Source organism: Ursus americanus, chromosome 4, assembly GCF_024610735.1.
Source record: "Ursus americanus isolate L20-20 chromosome 4, mUrsAme1.1.p, whole genome shotgun sequence".
Lineage (NCBI taxonomy): Eukaryota > Metazoa > Chordata > Mammalia > Carnivora > Ursidae > Ursus > Ursus americanus.
The window spans coordinates 88,865,825-88,883,800 of NC_142130.1; the positions used below are offsets into that span (position 1 = coordinate 88,865,825).

At 43.4% G+C, this 17,976-nt stretch overlaps 1 protein-coding gene across 1 annotated transcript in view; it reads left to right on the forward strand.

The window, feature by feature from the left end:
• The window catches only part of MRPS6 (mitochondrial ribosomal protein S6), a 63,553-nt gene extending 45,611 nt beyond the window's left edge, over nt 1-17,942 (forward strand). Inside the window, exons 2-3 of the mRNA XM_045785573.2 lie at nt 3,667-3,806; nt 17,332-17,942. Coding sequence (XP_045641529.1) covers nt 3,667-3,806; nt 17,332-17,521 — 330 coding nt within the window. The 3' untranslated portion in view covers nt 17,522-17,942. The remainder of the gene's footprint in view (nt 1-3,666; nt 3,807-17,331) is intronic.
• Nucleotides 17,943-17,976: the final 34 nt, after the last annotated feature.

Consider the following 17,976-nt stretch of genomic DNA (forward strand, 5'->3'; position numbering starts at 1 on the left):
AATCCTGTGGTGATGTGCACGGCCAGGCTGATGTTGTTCAGGTAGGTTGGTGCCATGTGTGTCTACCTGATGACCCATCCCAGGGGGCGTTCTCTGTCTGCATACCTCAGTGGCCCAGGCTCATGGTTTTTATTTGTGGTACATTTTGGGTTAGTGGATTGAGGCCTTGTCAGCATCCCTCAATCCATTGCAATGTAGAGCAGAGGTTGGCCAGACAGTAAATAACTTAGGCACGCACATACAAGCAAGGTCAGGGGCAGAGGGATAGAGGAAGAAGCAGACTAGCAGACTCCCCACTGGGCAGGGAGCCTGACATGGACTCGATTCCAGGACCCTGAGATTATGACCCGAGTCGAAGGCAGACACTTAACCGACTGAGCCACCCAGATACCCCGAGAAGAAATATTTTTGCTCCTCCGTCTTTCTTTTAAAACTTTCAGGTTCTGTGAAATGAATGTGGCCATTGTAGCAGTCTACAATTTGACCTTGACATACTAAAGTTGAATAAAATGTATTTTTATATTTACCTAGAGTTACATTCTTGTTAGGTAGCTTTACCCTTTTTTTGGACAGAAGAAAATTTTTTATCTCAGAAGCTCTTCAGAGGGGGTTGCTGCATGTTTCATACTGTAAACACTTGAATTGGAATTTAAACAAGACAGGAGTTATTGAGATATATACCTTTTTAATCAGGCAAAACTGAAATTAAAATTTATGATTTGGGTAGCTAATCAGAAGACTGTAATCCAAGTTTGGGTTTTTTAAAAAAACCTTACCCACATCTTTATTTTTAAAGACTATTTGTCGCCTTATCGTAAGTTAATTGGGGCAGCACCAGGTCAAGGAATGGCATTGTTAATGAAATGAAATATTACCCTGCTGTTACCAGTGAGGCTTCTGCAGAAATATGGAAATGTCTGTGCACTAGTGAAATGTGAGAAGAATTTAGTCTCCATGTTGATTAGAACTATATGAAAATATGTTTGTATACAATGATAAGAAGAAATTGCCTTAGACTTTTTACCTGGTTAGTGTTAATGTGAAGTGATTTGGGCCCCTGTTCTTATTGTAGGTGGGAAATGTCTGTTTTATCATAAAGCTGTTTAAATACATGAGTATAATTTTTAGTAGGAATCTAAAAAATCCCTAGTGGGCTACAGTGTGAGATGAAAGTAAAAATTTTATTTCTCAACCTTAAACTAATACTTTGTGCATTCACAGCATTTTAACAGAATTCGTCAGGAAGAAAATTTATAGAAATGGTGGATTTTCTTTGGTTACTGAAATGCACCCTTAAAATGATTCTCCAATATTCTTTTCACTTGATCTTAAATGAGTCACTGGAAGGAAGCCTTAAGTTCACTCCTGCACTTCGTGATCTCTTTGCCTGCATCCCTTCAATTATGTCTGATGAGAAGTGTCCCTTTTCCTTGCCGAGGTGTCCTCTGGCATCCTCTGCCCATCCCCCGATTTTTTTCGCTGGTGTTCCTTCCCTTGCACCAGGCTCTTCCACTTACTAGCTGCCATGGCCTCTCAGAGTCATGGCATCTCTCAGGGGCCCAGTTTCCAAATTGGTAAGCCGTCTTTGCTCTTTCCACACCGCCCCCCCCCCCCCCCCGTGAAGATTAAATATGTAACAATAAAACACTAGACCAGTGCTGGGCTCACAGCAGTTACACAATAAATCAGATTGCCATTGTTGTTATTTAAAACATTTTACATTTTATCCTCTTGACTGGTTCATTCCCCTTTAACTACTAACTTGCTCACGTTCTCTGCCTCCTAAGACATTCTTTCTTTTTTTTTTTAAGATTTTATTTATTTATTCGACAGACATAGAGACAGCCAGCGAGAGAGGGAACACAAGCAGGGGGAGTGGGAGAGGAAGAAGCAGGCTCATAGTGGAGGAGCCCGATGTGGGGCTCGATCCCAGAATGCCGGGATCACGCCCTGAGCCGAAGGCAGACGCTCAACTGCTGTGCCACCCAGGCGCCCCCTCCTAAGACATTCTGCTCAAACTTTGTCCCCCGGGCCCCTGTTCTTTTTCTTTCCCTTCATTGCTGTCACACCTCTGCCACGGAAAGCTGACATCTAGCTTCTAGCCCCATCCTGCTGTGTGACCAGGCCGCCACCATACTGTGGCATTTGCTTCCTTTTCGTCCTCTACCCTATTGTTCTGGAGTCTGCGTCTTCCCCGAGTTTCCATGACAAGGTGGGCCCGATTTTCCTTGTACTGTTTGACTACCTTTTCTGTTTGCTTCTCTGACTTCAAGTTCCCTTGTCAGCCCCCACATGGTTGTGTTCCCCCAAGGTTCTCTTGCTCTCTTCTCCCCCTGCACACTCCCTCCACGATCTTCCCTATTCCTGGGGCTTCAGACAGCCCTTCTGTGCAGATGATTCTTAAATGGGTAATTCTAACCCGCCCTGTTGTTTTGAGCTTAAGGTTTACATCTTGAGACGTCAACCTTGAGGAGCTATGGGCAGCTCAAACTCAGCATGTCAAAATCATCTTTTTATTGTCCCCAACCAGCTTCTGCAGATTTCCCTCTAGCTGTTGGTAACAGTACCATTTTCCCAGCCTCCCTGTCTTGGGGCCTCTCCTTTGCTGCGTCTCTGCCTCATTCTTGTTCTCCACGTTACCTTAGCTGCATCTTCGCAGGTTTACCCTGTAAAGGATCTTTGCTTCCAAAGTTGTTTTGTGTATACATATGTAAAGAGAAAGATCTGCAAAGAAGTTCACTGAAGTGTTTAAAGTCTTTGATCTCTGGGTGGTGGGATTTTGTACTGTTCAAATTTTGTTTTTTTTATCAGGTATTTAGTATATATGTGCTTGCATGCAGCCTTTTACCTCTCAGCCCTCCTGTGTCCTGACTGTCACCCAGTGGAGCTCCTGCGAGTTATTTCCTCAGTGCACTCATATGTTCTTGCCTTTGCTCCTTTACTCAGAGCCCGTTACATTGGTTTTTTGCGTCTCCCATTGTCACTTTTCAGGGCTCCTCTCAAACTTTTCTTTAATGCATTCATTTTCCCAATTGAATGTGCCTTCTTTCACAAGCTCTCCGGTCTCTGTGTCACTTCCTGTGTTCTGCCCTCTGGTTCTTCTGAGGTGGCTTTTTGTGTTAATCCCTTTATTAGATTGTGAGCTCCAAGAGAGCAGAGATTGGGTCTTACTCGTCCTTTTCCCCTTTTGGTTATAATTCTCCGTATTTTTCTTTGGGGACAACCCCCTTTCCCACTGGCTGTGGTTCTGGTGGGATGGTCAATCAAAGTGTCCTGCCAAGAGGATGGGATGCTCTTCCCCTGGAATTTGGATTTTGAGTCATGGGATACGAGGACTGACAATGATTGGCGCGGATTCATCCTGGCCAAGGTGCTCTGAAGAAGCCATTTCTTAGTTCCTGCTTCCCAGACCCCTGCAGCTGCTCTGGTTCCTGAACTCTCCAAGGCCTGGTTCTTCAGATTTTCCTTCGTATCTGTGAGCTATCTCATATCCTTACGCCAAATGTCTCTCTCTTTAAATTTTAAGTTAGCTGGACAGTTTCTGTTGCTTTTTTCCCTGCCAGTAGAGCTGTTGTGATTGGAACTGGCCAGACTTAATTGTTCTAGTTCTTATATTGATTCTGATATGTTTTTTTTTTCTCTTTAAAAATGAAAACAAAAAAACAGCCAGAGACTGCTGCTGCTTTGAAACGTACGATAGAAGCCCTGATGGACAGAGGGGCAATAGTGAGGAACTTGGAAAATCTGGGTGACCGGACACTGCCTTATAAGATTTCCGCCCACAGTCGGCAGCACAGTAGAGGAGGGTAAGTTTCTTCATGAGTCTCGACAAATGTCCTTGATAGGCGGTAAAGAATGCTGTTTAGTTCATCTTAGAAATGATTGTGATTTCTCAGTAGATCTCCGTTGCGCCAGGTGGTGTGCGGGTATATGCTCACGGTGTTGGGATTTCCATGGGCTCCAGTAAAGCTGGCCCATAGTAAACCACAGTCAGTACAAAAACAAGTCCTATGAGGAGCAACAGGTGTATAAGCCTTTGATTGCGGGAAACTTCTCTTGTCGACCTAAACACTGTTTTCCCTTGACATTTCTTCAGCTTTGCCTTAAAATGCCTCAGTGAGCAATGTGTGGTCCACATGCTCGGTGCATCCTTTGTAAATAATGTGGGTTGCAGGTAACAAGCAAAAGGTACTCTGGGTAATGCGCATAACAGCATCTGACCCACAATAGAGAAATGGTTTTATGTACTCCAAACAATAATCACAATTCTGTTAACGAAATTTTTTCTCACAAAAGTATATAGCACCTTCCGCAAACATGTCGAAGATTTGACTCTGTAGTAATAGCTATCCTTGTAGAAATTCTTTGTTACCGGTTTGCTTGTTGAGTTGATCTGAAGCTTCTCTGACCCCTGATGATGTTAGTTTTACACTCATTATTTCTGGTTTGGAGGAGAAATCTTCTGAATTTGTTGAGTTTCATAGAAGTGGTGATAGAGAAGATGGAAATCAGTTTTTAGTAGTGGGAAAGTCCAGGAGTTGAAGACTCCATTCCTTCCCCTCTGGTACTTGCCAGCTGTGTGGTCCTCACCAAGTCTTTAGCTTCTCTGATTCCTGCTTCCTTGGATACTGAACTCAGGGGTCGTTCTCCCATCCACGTTGTCGTGGGGATCAAATGACATCATCTCTCGAAGTGCTGTGTGGACAGCGCGGAGTGTGGATGGTGCCGCGCTTATCCACGCAGAGCTGGGGGTCTCGTGCAAGTGCTGTCTGCGGGAGAGGCCTGTGTGCAGTCACGCCTCACACTGAGACTTTCTTACTGCATTTAAAGCTCTGCCGAGGTGGGGCACATACTGCAGATTTCGTCTTTTGATTGCTTCACCTTGTTTTGTGCTGGTGTTGAGCTTCTTGAGAACACCTCTGAAGAGAGTGCCTGCGGCGTTGCTAGGCAACGTGAAATGCACAGTGGCGATTCCTCTTCCACAGTCATAGCGGAGAGGGATGGAGATGGTGTGTAACATTTTTTTTAAACTTAACCACAAAGGGGTTTCATTTTAACAGCAAGGCTATGAATCCTTTTGCCTTTTTGTTTAGAAAGGAGCATATAAAATTTAGCTAAGGATTATTAGCCAGGTTCTTGGTTAGAAGGCACTGAACAGGGAGAGAAGCCTGTTCCTTCATCCATGTGCTTTCAGGGTTGTGCACTGGGGGTGCTTTCTTCTGCCCTCTTTCCAAGGAGAATTTGTTGAGGGTCAATGTGACCAGCATTCTAGAATTTGCACTTCTCGCCAGTGCTTTGGTTGTGCTGATGCTGCCTCCTGAGGACCACACTTTGAGAGCCGCTGTATTAACTTATTGGTTGTCAGGCCTTTGTGTGCAGTGCTGGGGTTGGGTGGTGCTGTTTTTCTTTTGTGCATGGAGTAAATTCAGATCCTGGACGAACTGCCCTGGAACTAAGCCCGAACTGTTGACAACACTTAGCCCTACTTTCCGGGTTCCCGACACGGTGCGTGTGCCCCACCAAGGATTCTTTTCTGTCACTTCATTCATTTACATTTGAAGATTTTATCTCTGGTTCTTCTACTTTCAGACTCCTCAGCAAAGGAGGAGCAACATTCATAAAGTGTAACATATATTTGTGTCGTATACAGACACAGAACCTCCTTCCCAGTTGGGGAGTTTCATGGTATAAACGTGTTTTTCTGGGATTAATCAATGTCTGGTATGTATTTGTTTAAGGTAATGTTTTCCAAAGTGTGGTCTTTGAAATACTAGTTATATAGATAAGCTCCACCAAAAAATGGTGTGTGTGTGAGAGAGAGAGAGAGAGAGAGAGAGAACGCACAAGCTGTTACGTGTGGGATTCTTTGCACAGTCTGATCCCTTCTAGAGATGCGCAGCATACGTGAGTGTAATAATGGTGAGAAGCCCTTCAGTAAGTTGCCTTCATTTATCAACTTTATTTGTTACCTTTTATTTTTGTAACCCTCGTTAATATTCTTCACAGTAACTTTTGGTAAAAGAGGAGATGAGGGGCAATGTATTTTGGAGTTACCGGTGTAAAGATTTAAAATTGAGTGGTGTTTCAGGTGTCTGTAGTGTCGAGCGTAAGGGTAGTCTGATATTCTCTTGACTTTAGCCAGTCCTCCCCTCAGGTCACTACCCGCAGTGAGGTTTGTACCAGGCTTTTTTTGTTCACTTGATAAGGTCTGTGTGTGCGCTGCACTTAGCCACATAGGGTGTTACAAACGTGCCGGGATTATGTGCTGGGTGCTGGAGAGGCTCAATTTTTTGAAGTGATAAAGAAACAGTGGACTTGTTTGTTACGAACTTAGCATTCAAAAGTTTTTAACTCTTGGGACATCCTTGGAGGCATGCCTGGCATGTGTCTGTAATTTCAGTGAGGCGCTGGTTTGAATCCTGAGGTTGGTATTTTTTAGGGGGCTAACGAGTGAGCCTAGATGCCCTCCAAGAGTACACATCACATTGTGTAACTGTTGGTATTATGTGTTTGTTGCTCTTAAATTTTATGGGAGGAAATGTATATATCCTGGTGGTATTCCTAGGTCTCGGGATGGTTCTTGTCATTGTTGTGGTTCCTGGTCAAAAGGAGTTTTCAGTCGAGTCAGGGACTTACCTGCACATTGCTAACCTAGGCACCAGCCAGAGATACAAGGGCGGGGGCCTAGCACAGCAGGGTTCACCTGGCCTGGCTGACAACCAGTCTCTGCTACAGTTGCTTCCCATCTTTTGGGTGATTTCCTCTAGCATTCTCCATCCTTGCCTCCTTCCGCCAAATCCCTCCCGCTGCTCCACACATGCCAAGTAGGCCCAAAAGAAAGATGTGAGGGTAGAAAAGTGCATCGGTAGGAGAGATACTGCTGCCTCAGGGTTGTCCGGGGAGTCTCCCCAGGGGAGGAGGTAGTACTGGTATTATTACTATATCAAGTCTGTGACCAGTATATGCCAAAAAATCAAGTACACTTGTTATATTCCAAATGTTAGTTAAATTGTCTCCCAGGTGATGTGAATTAGACCAGGAAGGAATTAACCAGATGCCCCCATTGCTCTTTGGGCCACACTGGGGTGGTTGGGAAATTTGGGTTTTCTGGACCAGATTTCTAGATGGAGGCTCTGGCCTTACTCACCACCTGTTGTCTGCAGGCAGTGTCTGGAAATGATTGGAGCCTGACTCACAGCTGGGGAGGAAGGTGGGGGGTAGGCCTTACAAGTTCTGAGATTCCTTCTCAGCTCTGGATTTGCTTTGGTCTCCTGGGGGCCCATAGATTTTCTCTGCTTTGTACCTTCAGATGCTCACCTTAATACCTTCATCAACTCTGAGAAAGGAAAGGTTGGTGTAGAAGATTCTTACTGTATTCCTCAGAGTCTAAAAGGTGACGGTGATGTGACATTTACAGAGGGGAACAGTGGTAGGGTTGCGAAAAAGGGACAGACATTTTCTGAGTCGTGGTGGCAGGCGCCCGCTGCCAGAAACACTCCAATGTCAGACGCCAGGGCTGCACGTACTAGTGTAAGGCTCCCTTTCCACTAGATGGGGCCGGACTGAGACTGAGCGGGCTTTCTGGTGGAGGCCAGAGAACTGTAGAACAGACTGTGGTGCATATTTCGGTGTTGGGCTTGTGCTTGTTTGGAGAAGGATGCCCCTGGTGGGCTTTGCCCATTTTTTACCAGGTCTGATTTTACTGCACGGAGATAGGACTTACTCCAGAAGGGATGTGGAAAGGAGCTCACTTACGTGGCGAAGGAGGATTTTCTTGCCTGTTTTTGCCCCTTTCTCCATTCTCATCTGTATTAAAATGTGAATAGGTGCTTATAAGATCTGCTGGCCTACAAATAAGATGCCCTTCTATTTACGGGTAAGCAGGATGACAAAAATAACTGGCTCTGTGGTGAATCAGTGGAATTTTACTGACTCGCTCCCCAAATGTGTCTGCAGCTTACTCCAAGAGAGCTGGCACCCTCTCTAGAGGAGATTGATTCTTCTCTGTAGTTTTCCTGTTAGCTAACATTTCCATGTTCTCGTGCTTTCCTGCCAGCATCAAGTCCAGGCCAGCATCCTGACCGTTCTTGTGTGAAGGGGCTCCACAACTGGGTTTCAGGACAGAGCTGCAGTGGCCTAGAGGTTTCTTTTCTAGTGGCAGCGTCTCGAGATTTGTAAGGATCCTGCACTCGGTGTAGTGGTTTTAAAAATGTATGAGACCCAACAGATATAAAAAGAAATAGGGCTTTTCCATGCAGAGGGTTCCTTGGTTTTAAGGTGAAGAATTCACTGTCTCAGTGAAGCCTGAATCCAGCAAGGTTTAACCGATACAGTTGAGAAACTGGCATTCAGATGGATGTTTCCTACCCTCCGAAGGGCTCTGAGATGCTTCATGGTTTCAAATCCCTGCCATCCCCCTCCTCCACCCCCCACCCACCGTGAGCCACTGAGCGCTTCAGTGGAAATTTCCACTTGTCTGCTAGGGGGAAGGGGAGGCTGTGAGTGTGCGCCTGTGTCTGAGAGAAACAGAAACAAAGAATATAACTCAAATTCAGGCAAGCGCTTTTACGATAAACTTGTAAATAACAGGATTAAGACAAAAGTGAAATAAAAAAACAAATGATGACCGTTACGTGTAGGAGCACCGCAAGAAGACACAAATCTTCCCTCAACAACCTGGGGGCAGGCGGGGGTGGGGGGTGGCGACAGCTTAGGCAGAAGGTGACTGAGTGAGACTAGGGGTAGGACCCCAGAGAGGAGGAGCCAAAAGCTAGTGAGAGCTGCTGGCTCCCTGGGGAAGCCAGTGCTGTGGATAAAGCGCTCCTGGTGGCAGGGTTTTCCAGGATTGGGCTGTCTGTCCTGGGGAAGGCATTCTCTGGGTCTTCTCAGATCCCTGGGGTTTCAGTCATGGTAGTGGAGAGATTGGGAGTGTTGAGTGTCTTAAGTACAAAGGAGGGTCAGTTATGACCTTGAACACCACATGGGCAGGTTCTGCCTATGAAATTGTTCCCTCCACCTTTTGGACACTGGACTCCGCAGTGAGAGGTGCATTAGTGGATTGAACCTCTGTTCGTCCCTCTCTCCTTGCCTGCTGTCCGCCATCTCTGTCCTTCCACTTCGACCGGGTTATGCTGCATAAGTGGTCGGTGCTATTCTGTAGAAGAGAGAGAGGCTTGGGTGAAGCTGCCTTCTACCTTGTAGATGAAGTGATTCTGTAATTAGAACCACACATGGGAAACCACACCTTTAAATGTAAACACTGCTGGGCTTTGTGTTTCAGGCAGGGGTGATGCTGACGTCAGCGCTGGCTACCTGACATGAGGAAGCACTTCACGGTGCCACTGAGCAGCACAGGGTTGAGGGGCTGGGGATGGATTATCTGATTCGACTTTCGATGACTACACTGGGTTTTCCAAAATGATTTGTCCATTTACTGATTTAATGGTTGATTAGAGAAGGAAAAACTCTTTGGAGAACTTTTTTTTTTTTTTTTCCTTTTTGGAAAGCCAGCTTTGAGGTATGTTGAGGCACTTGCAATTGTAGTCACAATTCCGAACTATTCTAGCTTAAATTGTGAGGATGGAGGTAAGAAAGAGTCCACATGGGTTGTGACTTCAGTCTTGTTTTTGGTTCTGCCTAGCTTGGTTAGGGTAGAAGTAAAGATTGATATTTAATTGTGGTTATTGAATCCTCTCAATCCTCCCCTCCTAGGGCCAGACTGACGGTGGGTGGAGGGCTCTTGGATTCCTCTGGAGATACTGAGACATTCCTCTTTTGCCTCCCTTCCTTGAACAGCAGCTCATCTGGATTTCGGAATGGCTTCTCTGTGGCAGCCTTCTGGATGTAAGGAGTGGGTATCAGGGGAGTTGAAGGTCATTTTTTCAACCTAACTCCCATTTTCATAGATCTCTTATGGACCTGTGTGGTCCCAGGAAAGGGATCCTTGCAGGCATCAGGAGCTGCCCCACCTACTACTGTAGGTAGGCTGTTTGTAGGCCTCACTTTTTTCGTGTGCAAAAATGGAAAGGCAGTGCTGTGCTCTGTGTGCTGTCATGTCACCGTCATGCCTCGGGTCATCCTTCTGTTAGAAAAGCCCAACAGCCAGGAGTCGGTTGTCCATTACTGTCATTTCCACAGTCTCCTGCAGGACTGGGGGTGTGTATAAATAGTGGGAGCCTGGGTTTCTGCCAGCACAGTAGCCCTGTGACCACTCTCTCCAGCTGGACTAAATGTTCTGGGAGGTCGAGGCCATACGTACCTCCTTTTTAGCTTCTCTTTGACGTCTGTCCATAATAGATGTTCACTGACCAGTTAAGTTGGCCCACTTTGCTGGGAAAACAATAACAACAACAACAACAACATATATACTGGCAACACCCAGGAATTGGTCATGGTCTTTTCTGTATGGGAAAGCCATAATGGACTGTTGACCTATGTGCTTGGGCCACTAAGGCAGATGGAGATTGAGTTTGCCCTCAATTTCTGCTTGGTTCCCTCATGGTGGGGAGAGGCCACTTAATGCCCTGGGAGGAAAGCGGGAGGGTAAGAGTTTCAGCTTTCTACCAGGAGTGGTGAATACAGTAAGATCTGCCCATCTCTGAAGCTACCTGCCCTCTTCTTTATTTTGGTGGTGTTTCATTTTTGTGGAAATTTCCATGGTATAATAAGGAACATGGGAGTAGAAGCAGTTGATGCCCACACGAGCCCTAGGCACAGATCAGCAGGGTGATAAGCATGAAATGACTGTCACAGCTGTAGTTGTGGGCACAAACCTATTTGCATTCTGGCCATGCTTTTGTTTAGGTTTGGTTGCTAGAGGGAGTGTCATGACTGGTGGAGGGAAGGCACATTGGATAAAAGGTAAAGGCTGGAAGTGTTCTAATAGTAACAGGGATCTTCCAGAAATGAAGTCACAGCCTAATCTTAGGACATCCAGGCCTTTTTCTAGGTAGGACTTCTTATCCTTGAGAAAGCTCTAGAATGCTAGCTGCAGGTACCAAGAGATGTGGTTGACAGAGTGAGGAACTGTGAGTGAGGTCTGAAGTCTGGAACCTGCGTTTTACCAACTGTGACCTGGAGCAGATCAATTCCCCAGTTCCCTCATAAGCAACACGAAGGGGTTGGACTGCACTGTCTTCTTTGTCCTCTCCACCACTTACATTCTGTGATTTCTGTCACCCATTGGTCCCAAAGCTACAATGTGTGGCTGCTTCTCTCCTGGAGTCAAAAGACCTGCTATGTTAGAATCCTGGCCATGGCCACTTAGTACCTGAGTGACTTTGAGCTAATGACTTAATCATTACAGAACTCGAGGCAATGTGTAGGAGGACCGCTTTAAAAGCTACGTGAGCAGTAGTGTTGCTAGGAGAGGGCTCCTGGACCAGAACAACACGCAGCACCGTTTCCTCTTCTTCACTTTCTGAATCGCCACATGGAGTGGAGTGTCCACTTCCTGTTCATCTTCTTCCTCAGAAGCTGTTTAAAAGATGTAAAAGCACTTGGAAAATTAGGAAGTTCTATCTGTATAAGACACTTTCCTTTTAATTCCTGAAATAAGAGGTTTCTGATAGTATCAGGCATCTAGCTTCCATCCTTGGGTGTTCTTTTTACCCTTATCACAAATGGTATCCAAAAACTTTGGGTGTCTTTCTTAGGATGATTTGGTGAGTACCAGTATGTGGACAGTGTTGTTCAGGAAGACTGCATGAGAGTTGATTTGTGGGCAGTTAAGTTGGCCGTTGGCAACTGCATACCCACTTTCTCTTAAAAACATGTTTAGACACCGAGGCTAGCCCACAAAAATGCCTCTGGTACAGTTGAATGGAAAATGGGAGAAAACAATTGTTGCTGAGCCCCAGATAGGGTATTGAATAGCTTGAATACTTGACTGCTAGGGCAGGCTTAACTGGAGAGCAGGAGACCCATGTGGACTTTCTGGAGGGAGGGGGGTACTTGGAATACTTCCAGAACTGGCAGTGGTGATCGCCTGGGTTATTGAGTGCCCAGAGCATGTCAGGCCTCTGCTAAGTACTTTCCTGCGTATTATCCTATGTGTAATACATGGCATTTTGTCAGCACACTGCCTCAGGCTATCAGCACAGGGCTTTAAGTGTAATAAAAGAGGAAGGCTATTTTAGGGAAACTAGACTAAGGGCAAGGGAAGAGGAAGCAGCTATAGAACTAAGTATGGTGGGAATGTTGGTAAACAGAGGATGGAGGTCATACTTTGGAAGTACACTTTGACGAATACAGAAGGAAAAAACAATGAAAGAACAAATGAATGAAATGGGAAGAAAGACTTGCCAGGGCTATGCTGAATGAGAGCGTTCCCTGACCTGGCCACCAGGCGGCCATAGTTATTGTGGGCTGGGGGAGTTAGATAAAGGGCTGGGGATTGGCAAAGAGAAGGTAATTTAAGATTGATCACACTAACTTTTTAGGCTCTATCGTAGAGTCTTACTCAAGGTAAGTAATCAATAATTAAATGTTGAACAAATGAGCAGTTCTTAAGTTGGGTGATTGCAAACCTGTCCCTTTTATGTGGAGTAGAAATAAACAAGTGGAATCATGCCTTGGAAAATTTGGCCATTTGGTGTGTAATTTTCAGAGTAAGCCCAAATGGTAATCTCATCAGTGAGCAAATGCACAAGTTACTTCCTCAAGAGGTTTGCCTGATGATGGAGGAGTTTACACCATTTTTTTAAAAATATTTTATTTATTTGAGAGAGAGTGAGCAAGAGAGAGAGAAGGAGCAGGAGGAGGGGCAGAGAGAGGGAGAAGCACACTCCCTGCTGAGCAAGGAGCCCAACATGGGGTCGATCCCAGGACTCTGGGATCATGACCTGAGCCGAAGGCAGATGCTTGGCCAGCTGAGACACCCAGGTGCCCCTAAACCATTTTTTTAAGAAGATTAATTAATTTATTTTAGAGAGAAAGTGAGAGTAGGAAAGGGGCAGAAGGAGAGGGAGAGAGAGACTCCTCAAGCGACGTCCCTGCTGAGTGCGAAGCCTGACACGGAGCTCTGTCCCACAACCTTGAGATCATGACCTGGGCCGAAATCAAGAGTTGGATACTTAACTGACTGAGCCCCCCGGGCGCAGCAGTTTTCACCATTTTTATTTCATTTCTTGAGAAACTCTGGGAGTCTTCATTATCTGTAATTGCTCCCTCATCGCTATCACCCATATCAAGTCATTCACCAAGTCCTGCTTCCTGTTCATGCACCATTATTAAATCGACAGCTTTATAGAGATATAATTAACAATACAATAAACTGCACATGAAGCATACACTTTAATAGGATTTGGCACATGCATATATATCTGTGAAATCACTACAATCAAGATAATAAACAAATTGGTCATCCCACAATTTCCCTCCTGTGTCTTGTGACTCTGTTCTCTTGATCTATTTGTATATCTTTATACAAATACCATACTACCTTGATTATCATAGCTTTATAATGAGTCTTGAAATCAGGTAGTAATCCTTCAACTTTATTCTTGATATCAAAGTTGTTTTGGCTGTGTAGGTCCTTTGAATTTCCCTGTGTAGCTCAGAATCAGTTCATCAATTTCTAACAAAAATATCTTTTAGGATTTTGATTGGGATCCTTAGGAATTTGTAGATGAATTTTGGAGAATTGACATCTAAATAAATTTGAATCTTTCTACCCGTGAATAAAATATATCTCTATTTATGTCGGTTTTCTTTAATTTCTTTTAGTAATGTTTTATGGTTTTTAGTGTACAGGTCTTGCACACCTTTTGTCAGATTTATCCTTAAGTATTTCATATTTAATTTCAAGGTGTGATTATTTGTTGCTAGTATATAGAGATAGTTGATTTTTGTAGATTGCAACGTTGCTAAACTCAGATGTTCTAGTATCTTTTTTGTAGATTTCTTAGATTCTTCTATATACACAATCATTTTGTCTGTAAATAGAGACAGTTTTACTGCTTCCTTATCAATCTGGATGTCTTTTCTTTTCTTCTTGCCTTATTGCACTGGCAAGAACCTCCAGTAAAATGTTGAATAGAAATGGTGAGAACAGACACCCTTGTTTATTCTCAGTCTCAGGGAAAAGCATTAAGACTGACCAGTTGGTATGATGTTAGTTACAGGTTTTGCAAAGATAGCCTTTGTAAGATTGAAGAAGTACCCTTGTAGCTCTACTTTGCTAAGAGTGTATCAGGAATTGGATATGGAATTTTGTTAAATGCTATTTTTTTTTGCTTCTGTTGGAATGATCTTATGGTTTTTCTTTTTTTATTATGTTCAGGTTCAAGTTAGCCAGCATGTGGTACATCATTGGTTTTTGATGTAGTGTTCAGCGATTCATTACTTGTGTATAACACCCAGTTCTCATCATAACATGTACCCTCCTCAATACCCATATTATGGTTTTTCCTTTTTAGTTTGCTAATATGGTGATTTACATTGATGGTTTTCAAATGTTAAACTAGTCTTGTTTTCTGTGATAAGCTCTACTTGACCATGCTGTATTATTCTTTGCATATATTTTAGTAGTCAATTAGCTAAAATTTTTAGAACTTTTTTTCATTTATGTTTGTGAGAGATATTGATCAGTTTTTTCTTTTCTTGTAATGTCTTTGTCTGATTTTGGCATCGAGGTAATGCTGGCCTCATAGAACAAATTGGGAAGTGTTATCCTATTTTCTGGACCAGTTTGCGTCAAAATTGGTGTGTTTTTCCTCAAACACTCGGTAGAATTCACTGGTGAAGCCGTTTGGGCCTTTGGTTTTCTTTGTGGAAAGGTTTTTAACTACACATTTGATTTCTTTAATAGATATAGGGCTATTCAGCTTATCTATTTTTTGGAGGAGTTCTGGTAGTTTGCATTTTTCAAGGAATTTCATTTAAGTTGTCAAATTTATTGCAAAATTTGTTTATAGTAGTCTTTTTCCATCCTTTTATTATCTGTAAAATTTGTAGCCATTTCATCTCTGTCGTTCCTGAATAGTACCCTTTTCTACTGATCAGTCTGACCAGAGCTGGATCAATTTTACTGGTCTCAGTGAACTAGCATTTGGTTTCATTGATGGTCTCTGTTGTTTTCTGTTTTCTGCTTCAGAGATTTCTGCTCTGATCTTTATTCTTTCCTTTTCTCCCCCCCCCCCTTGGTCTTACTTTTGTGTTTATAATTTGTTCTTCTTTTTTCTAGGTTCTTAAGGTAGGAGCTTTGAGGCTTTTCCTCTTTTCTTACATGGGTGTAGTGCTATAAATTTCCTGCTTTGGTGGCATTCCCCAAACTTTGATTTGTTGTTTTCATTTTCATTCAATTCACATTCCCTTTTGATTTTCTCTTTGACCCATAGGCTATTCAGATGTTTGTGTAGTTTCCAAGTATTTGGGGATTTCCCCAAGTGTCTTCTGTGAGATTCTAATCCCTTTAGATTTATTGAGACTCATTTTAAGGCCCACAATATGGTTGACTTTGGTAAATGTTCTGTTTGCAACTGTGAACAATGTGTATCCTGCTCTTTTTGTTGGGAGGGTTCTATAAATGTCAGATCCAGTTGGTTGATGGTGGTGCTTACTTTTTCTATATCCTTGCTGATTTTTCTGTATACAAGTTTTATTAATTACTGAGGGAATATTAAAAGTCTCCAGCCATAATTGTGGATTTATTTCTCTTTTCAGTTTTTATTTCCTGTATGATGAAGTTCTGTTGTCAGGTACATACACATTTAGGATTGTTGTGTCTTCTTGGTAAACTGATCATTATATATTATCTTTTTTTATCCTTGGTAATTTTCTTTGATCTGCAATCTACTTTGATATTACTATAGCCGCTTGAGCTTTCTTTTGATTAGTGTTTTTGCATGGTGTATGTTTTTCTGTTTTTCACTTTTAATAATTGTTTACTTGAATAACTTTCCCGTGAGGCTCAGCTAAGGGTGAATGTTCACCTCAGAAGTTGTTTTATATGTTTTGAACTCTCTTTGTACAGAATTACACAAAACGTCATCCCTTTTCTCATAACTCCCTTGTTGAATTTGTCCATTTTCAGTTTGGTCTCTTCTGCTTTCTGTGAGAATTCCATGTTTCATGCTAACACTGTCGTCAGATATTTACTGCGGACCTGGTGTATGTTAGCCTCTGTTCAGGGTGCTGGGGATAGAGCAACAAAGTCCTTTTTACAGGAGTTATGTTTTTGGTAGAGTGAGATAGACAACAAATATGTACTATATCCGTGGTGATAAGCACTTTGGGAAGCAGCAAAGCACTGAGTAAGGCAGATGGAGTAATGAGGCTGGGTGGGCCAGCAAGGAGGATGTTGCTTTAGGAGATGTGATCAAAGAGGACCGCTCTGACAAAGTGACGTTTGGACACAGACATGATGGAAGTGAGGGGTGAGCTCGGTGGAACTCGGGCGAGGCACATTTCCGGCAGAAGGAACAGTGAGTGCAAAGACCTAGGATGGGAATATGCTTGGGGAGGAGAGTGTGGCTAGAACAAAGTAAGCGATGTCAGAGGTCATCTTAGCCAGCTGGAGCATTGCAGAATTCTGAACTCTTGCACTGAAAACCGTCCTTTCACAGCACTGTGGTTCCACCCAAACAGTACAAGGGAGGCTTACACTTCCAGAATTGAGAGGAGGGCGCGGGCAGGGGGGAGCAATGCTTCTTCCTTTGCAGTGTCATCCAGCTGACTGATGCAGTTGTTGTTGTGGTAAGAACAGTGGGCTGGATGAGATGCCCTTCTGGATTAGTCTGCTGTGAGTGGAGGAATGTTCAGTTCTTTCCTTTACCCAAGAGTCCTGTGATTTTCTTTCTGTTGTCAGCGCTCTAACTTGCAGGATAGTCTTAGACGAGTCCCAGGCCTTTCAGAATCTTTTCCCTTGTTTGTGAAGTGTGGCCGTTGGTATGTACTTTGCCTCTCGGGTGCATTAAGTTACTTGTAAAATCCTTTAGAAAATCAGGAGACTTACCTAATAGATGTTTTCTCAAAGATGGTTTGAGAAATTCAGCCTTGTTGAATAGAACACTCTTGTTCCTTAGACCCATAATCTTACTGTACTTTCTATACTTTGCACTGTACGTAGTGTCACAATGCTTTTTGCTACCACAAAATTTGTTTGGATTAGATTTTCACAAGAGTGGAAGGGGACCGGCCATAGGGAAGAGGGAGGTTGGGCAAACACTTCTGTTTAGCTGGACAGCTGGTAGTTTCTATTTTGACAAAGGTGTGTGTGTGTGTTCTGTAGCTGATCTTATCTGGAGAGGAGTAAAGTGAAAACGTTGACCAGAATAGGGGAAGTGTTGTATTTCAGGATGCAGGAATTCACAAATTTTTATTTTATTGCAGGTATTTCTTGGTGGATTTTTATGCACCAGCCACAGCTGTTGAGAGCATAATGGAACATTTGTCTCGAGACACTGATGTGATTAGACCGAATGTTGTAAAACACCCTCTAACCCAGGAAGTGAAAAAGTGTGAAGGGATTGTCCCCGTCCCACTCGAAGAAAAACTATATTCCACGAAGAAGAGGAAGTGAGAAGATTTACCAGATTTTAGCTTTGTATTTAATTCTCTCACTTTTGAGTACCATGGATTACAAATGTACAAACTTGACCCTTACATGAGTGTTATAGGTGCCATTTGATGTTTCTAAGGTATTTTTAGCTCACGAACCCCCTTGCTGTGGGAAGTTGGGAATGGCTTGCTTAGAGCCACTTCGTAATCTGAGGTGCCAGCACATCATTCTTGATTTCCTCTCATTAATGTCATTTCTTTATTGATGAGGACTTTGCCCTACAACACCACTAGCACCATTTTGAAGAGCAAAGCTTCTAAAAACTGCTTTGGATTGCAAGCTAGTCATTCAGACTGTATTACCATGCAAAATAAAATTTTAAGACCACTGCATTATATGAGTAACTTTTGACCAGAATAATAAACATAATTTCTAAAAAAAACCTTGGGGAGGTGTTTTGTCTCTTCACCTGCCGC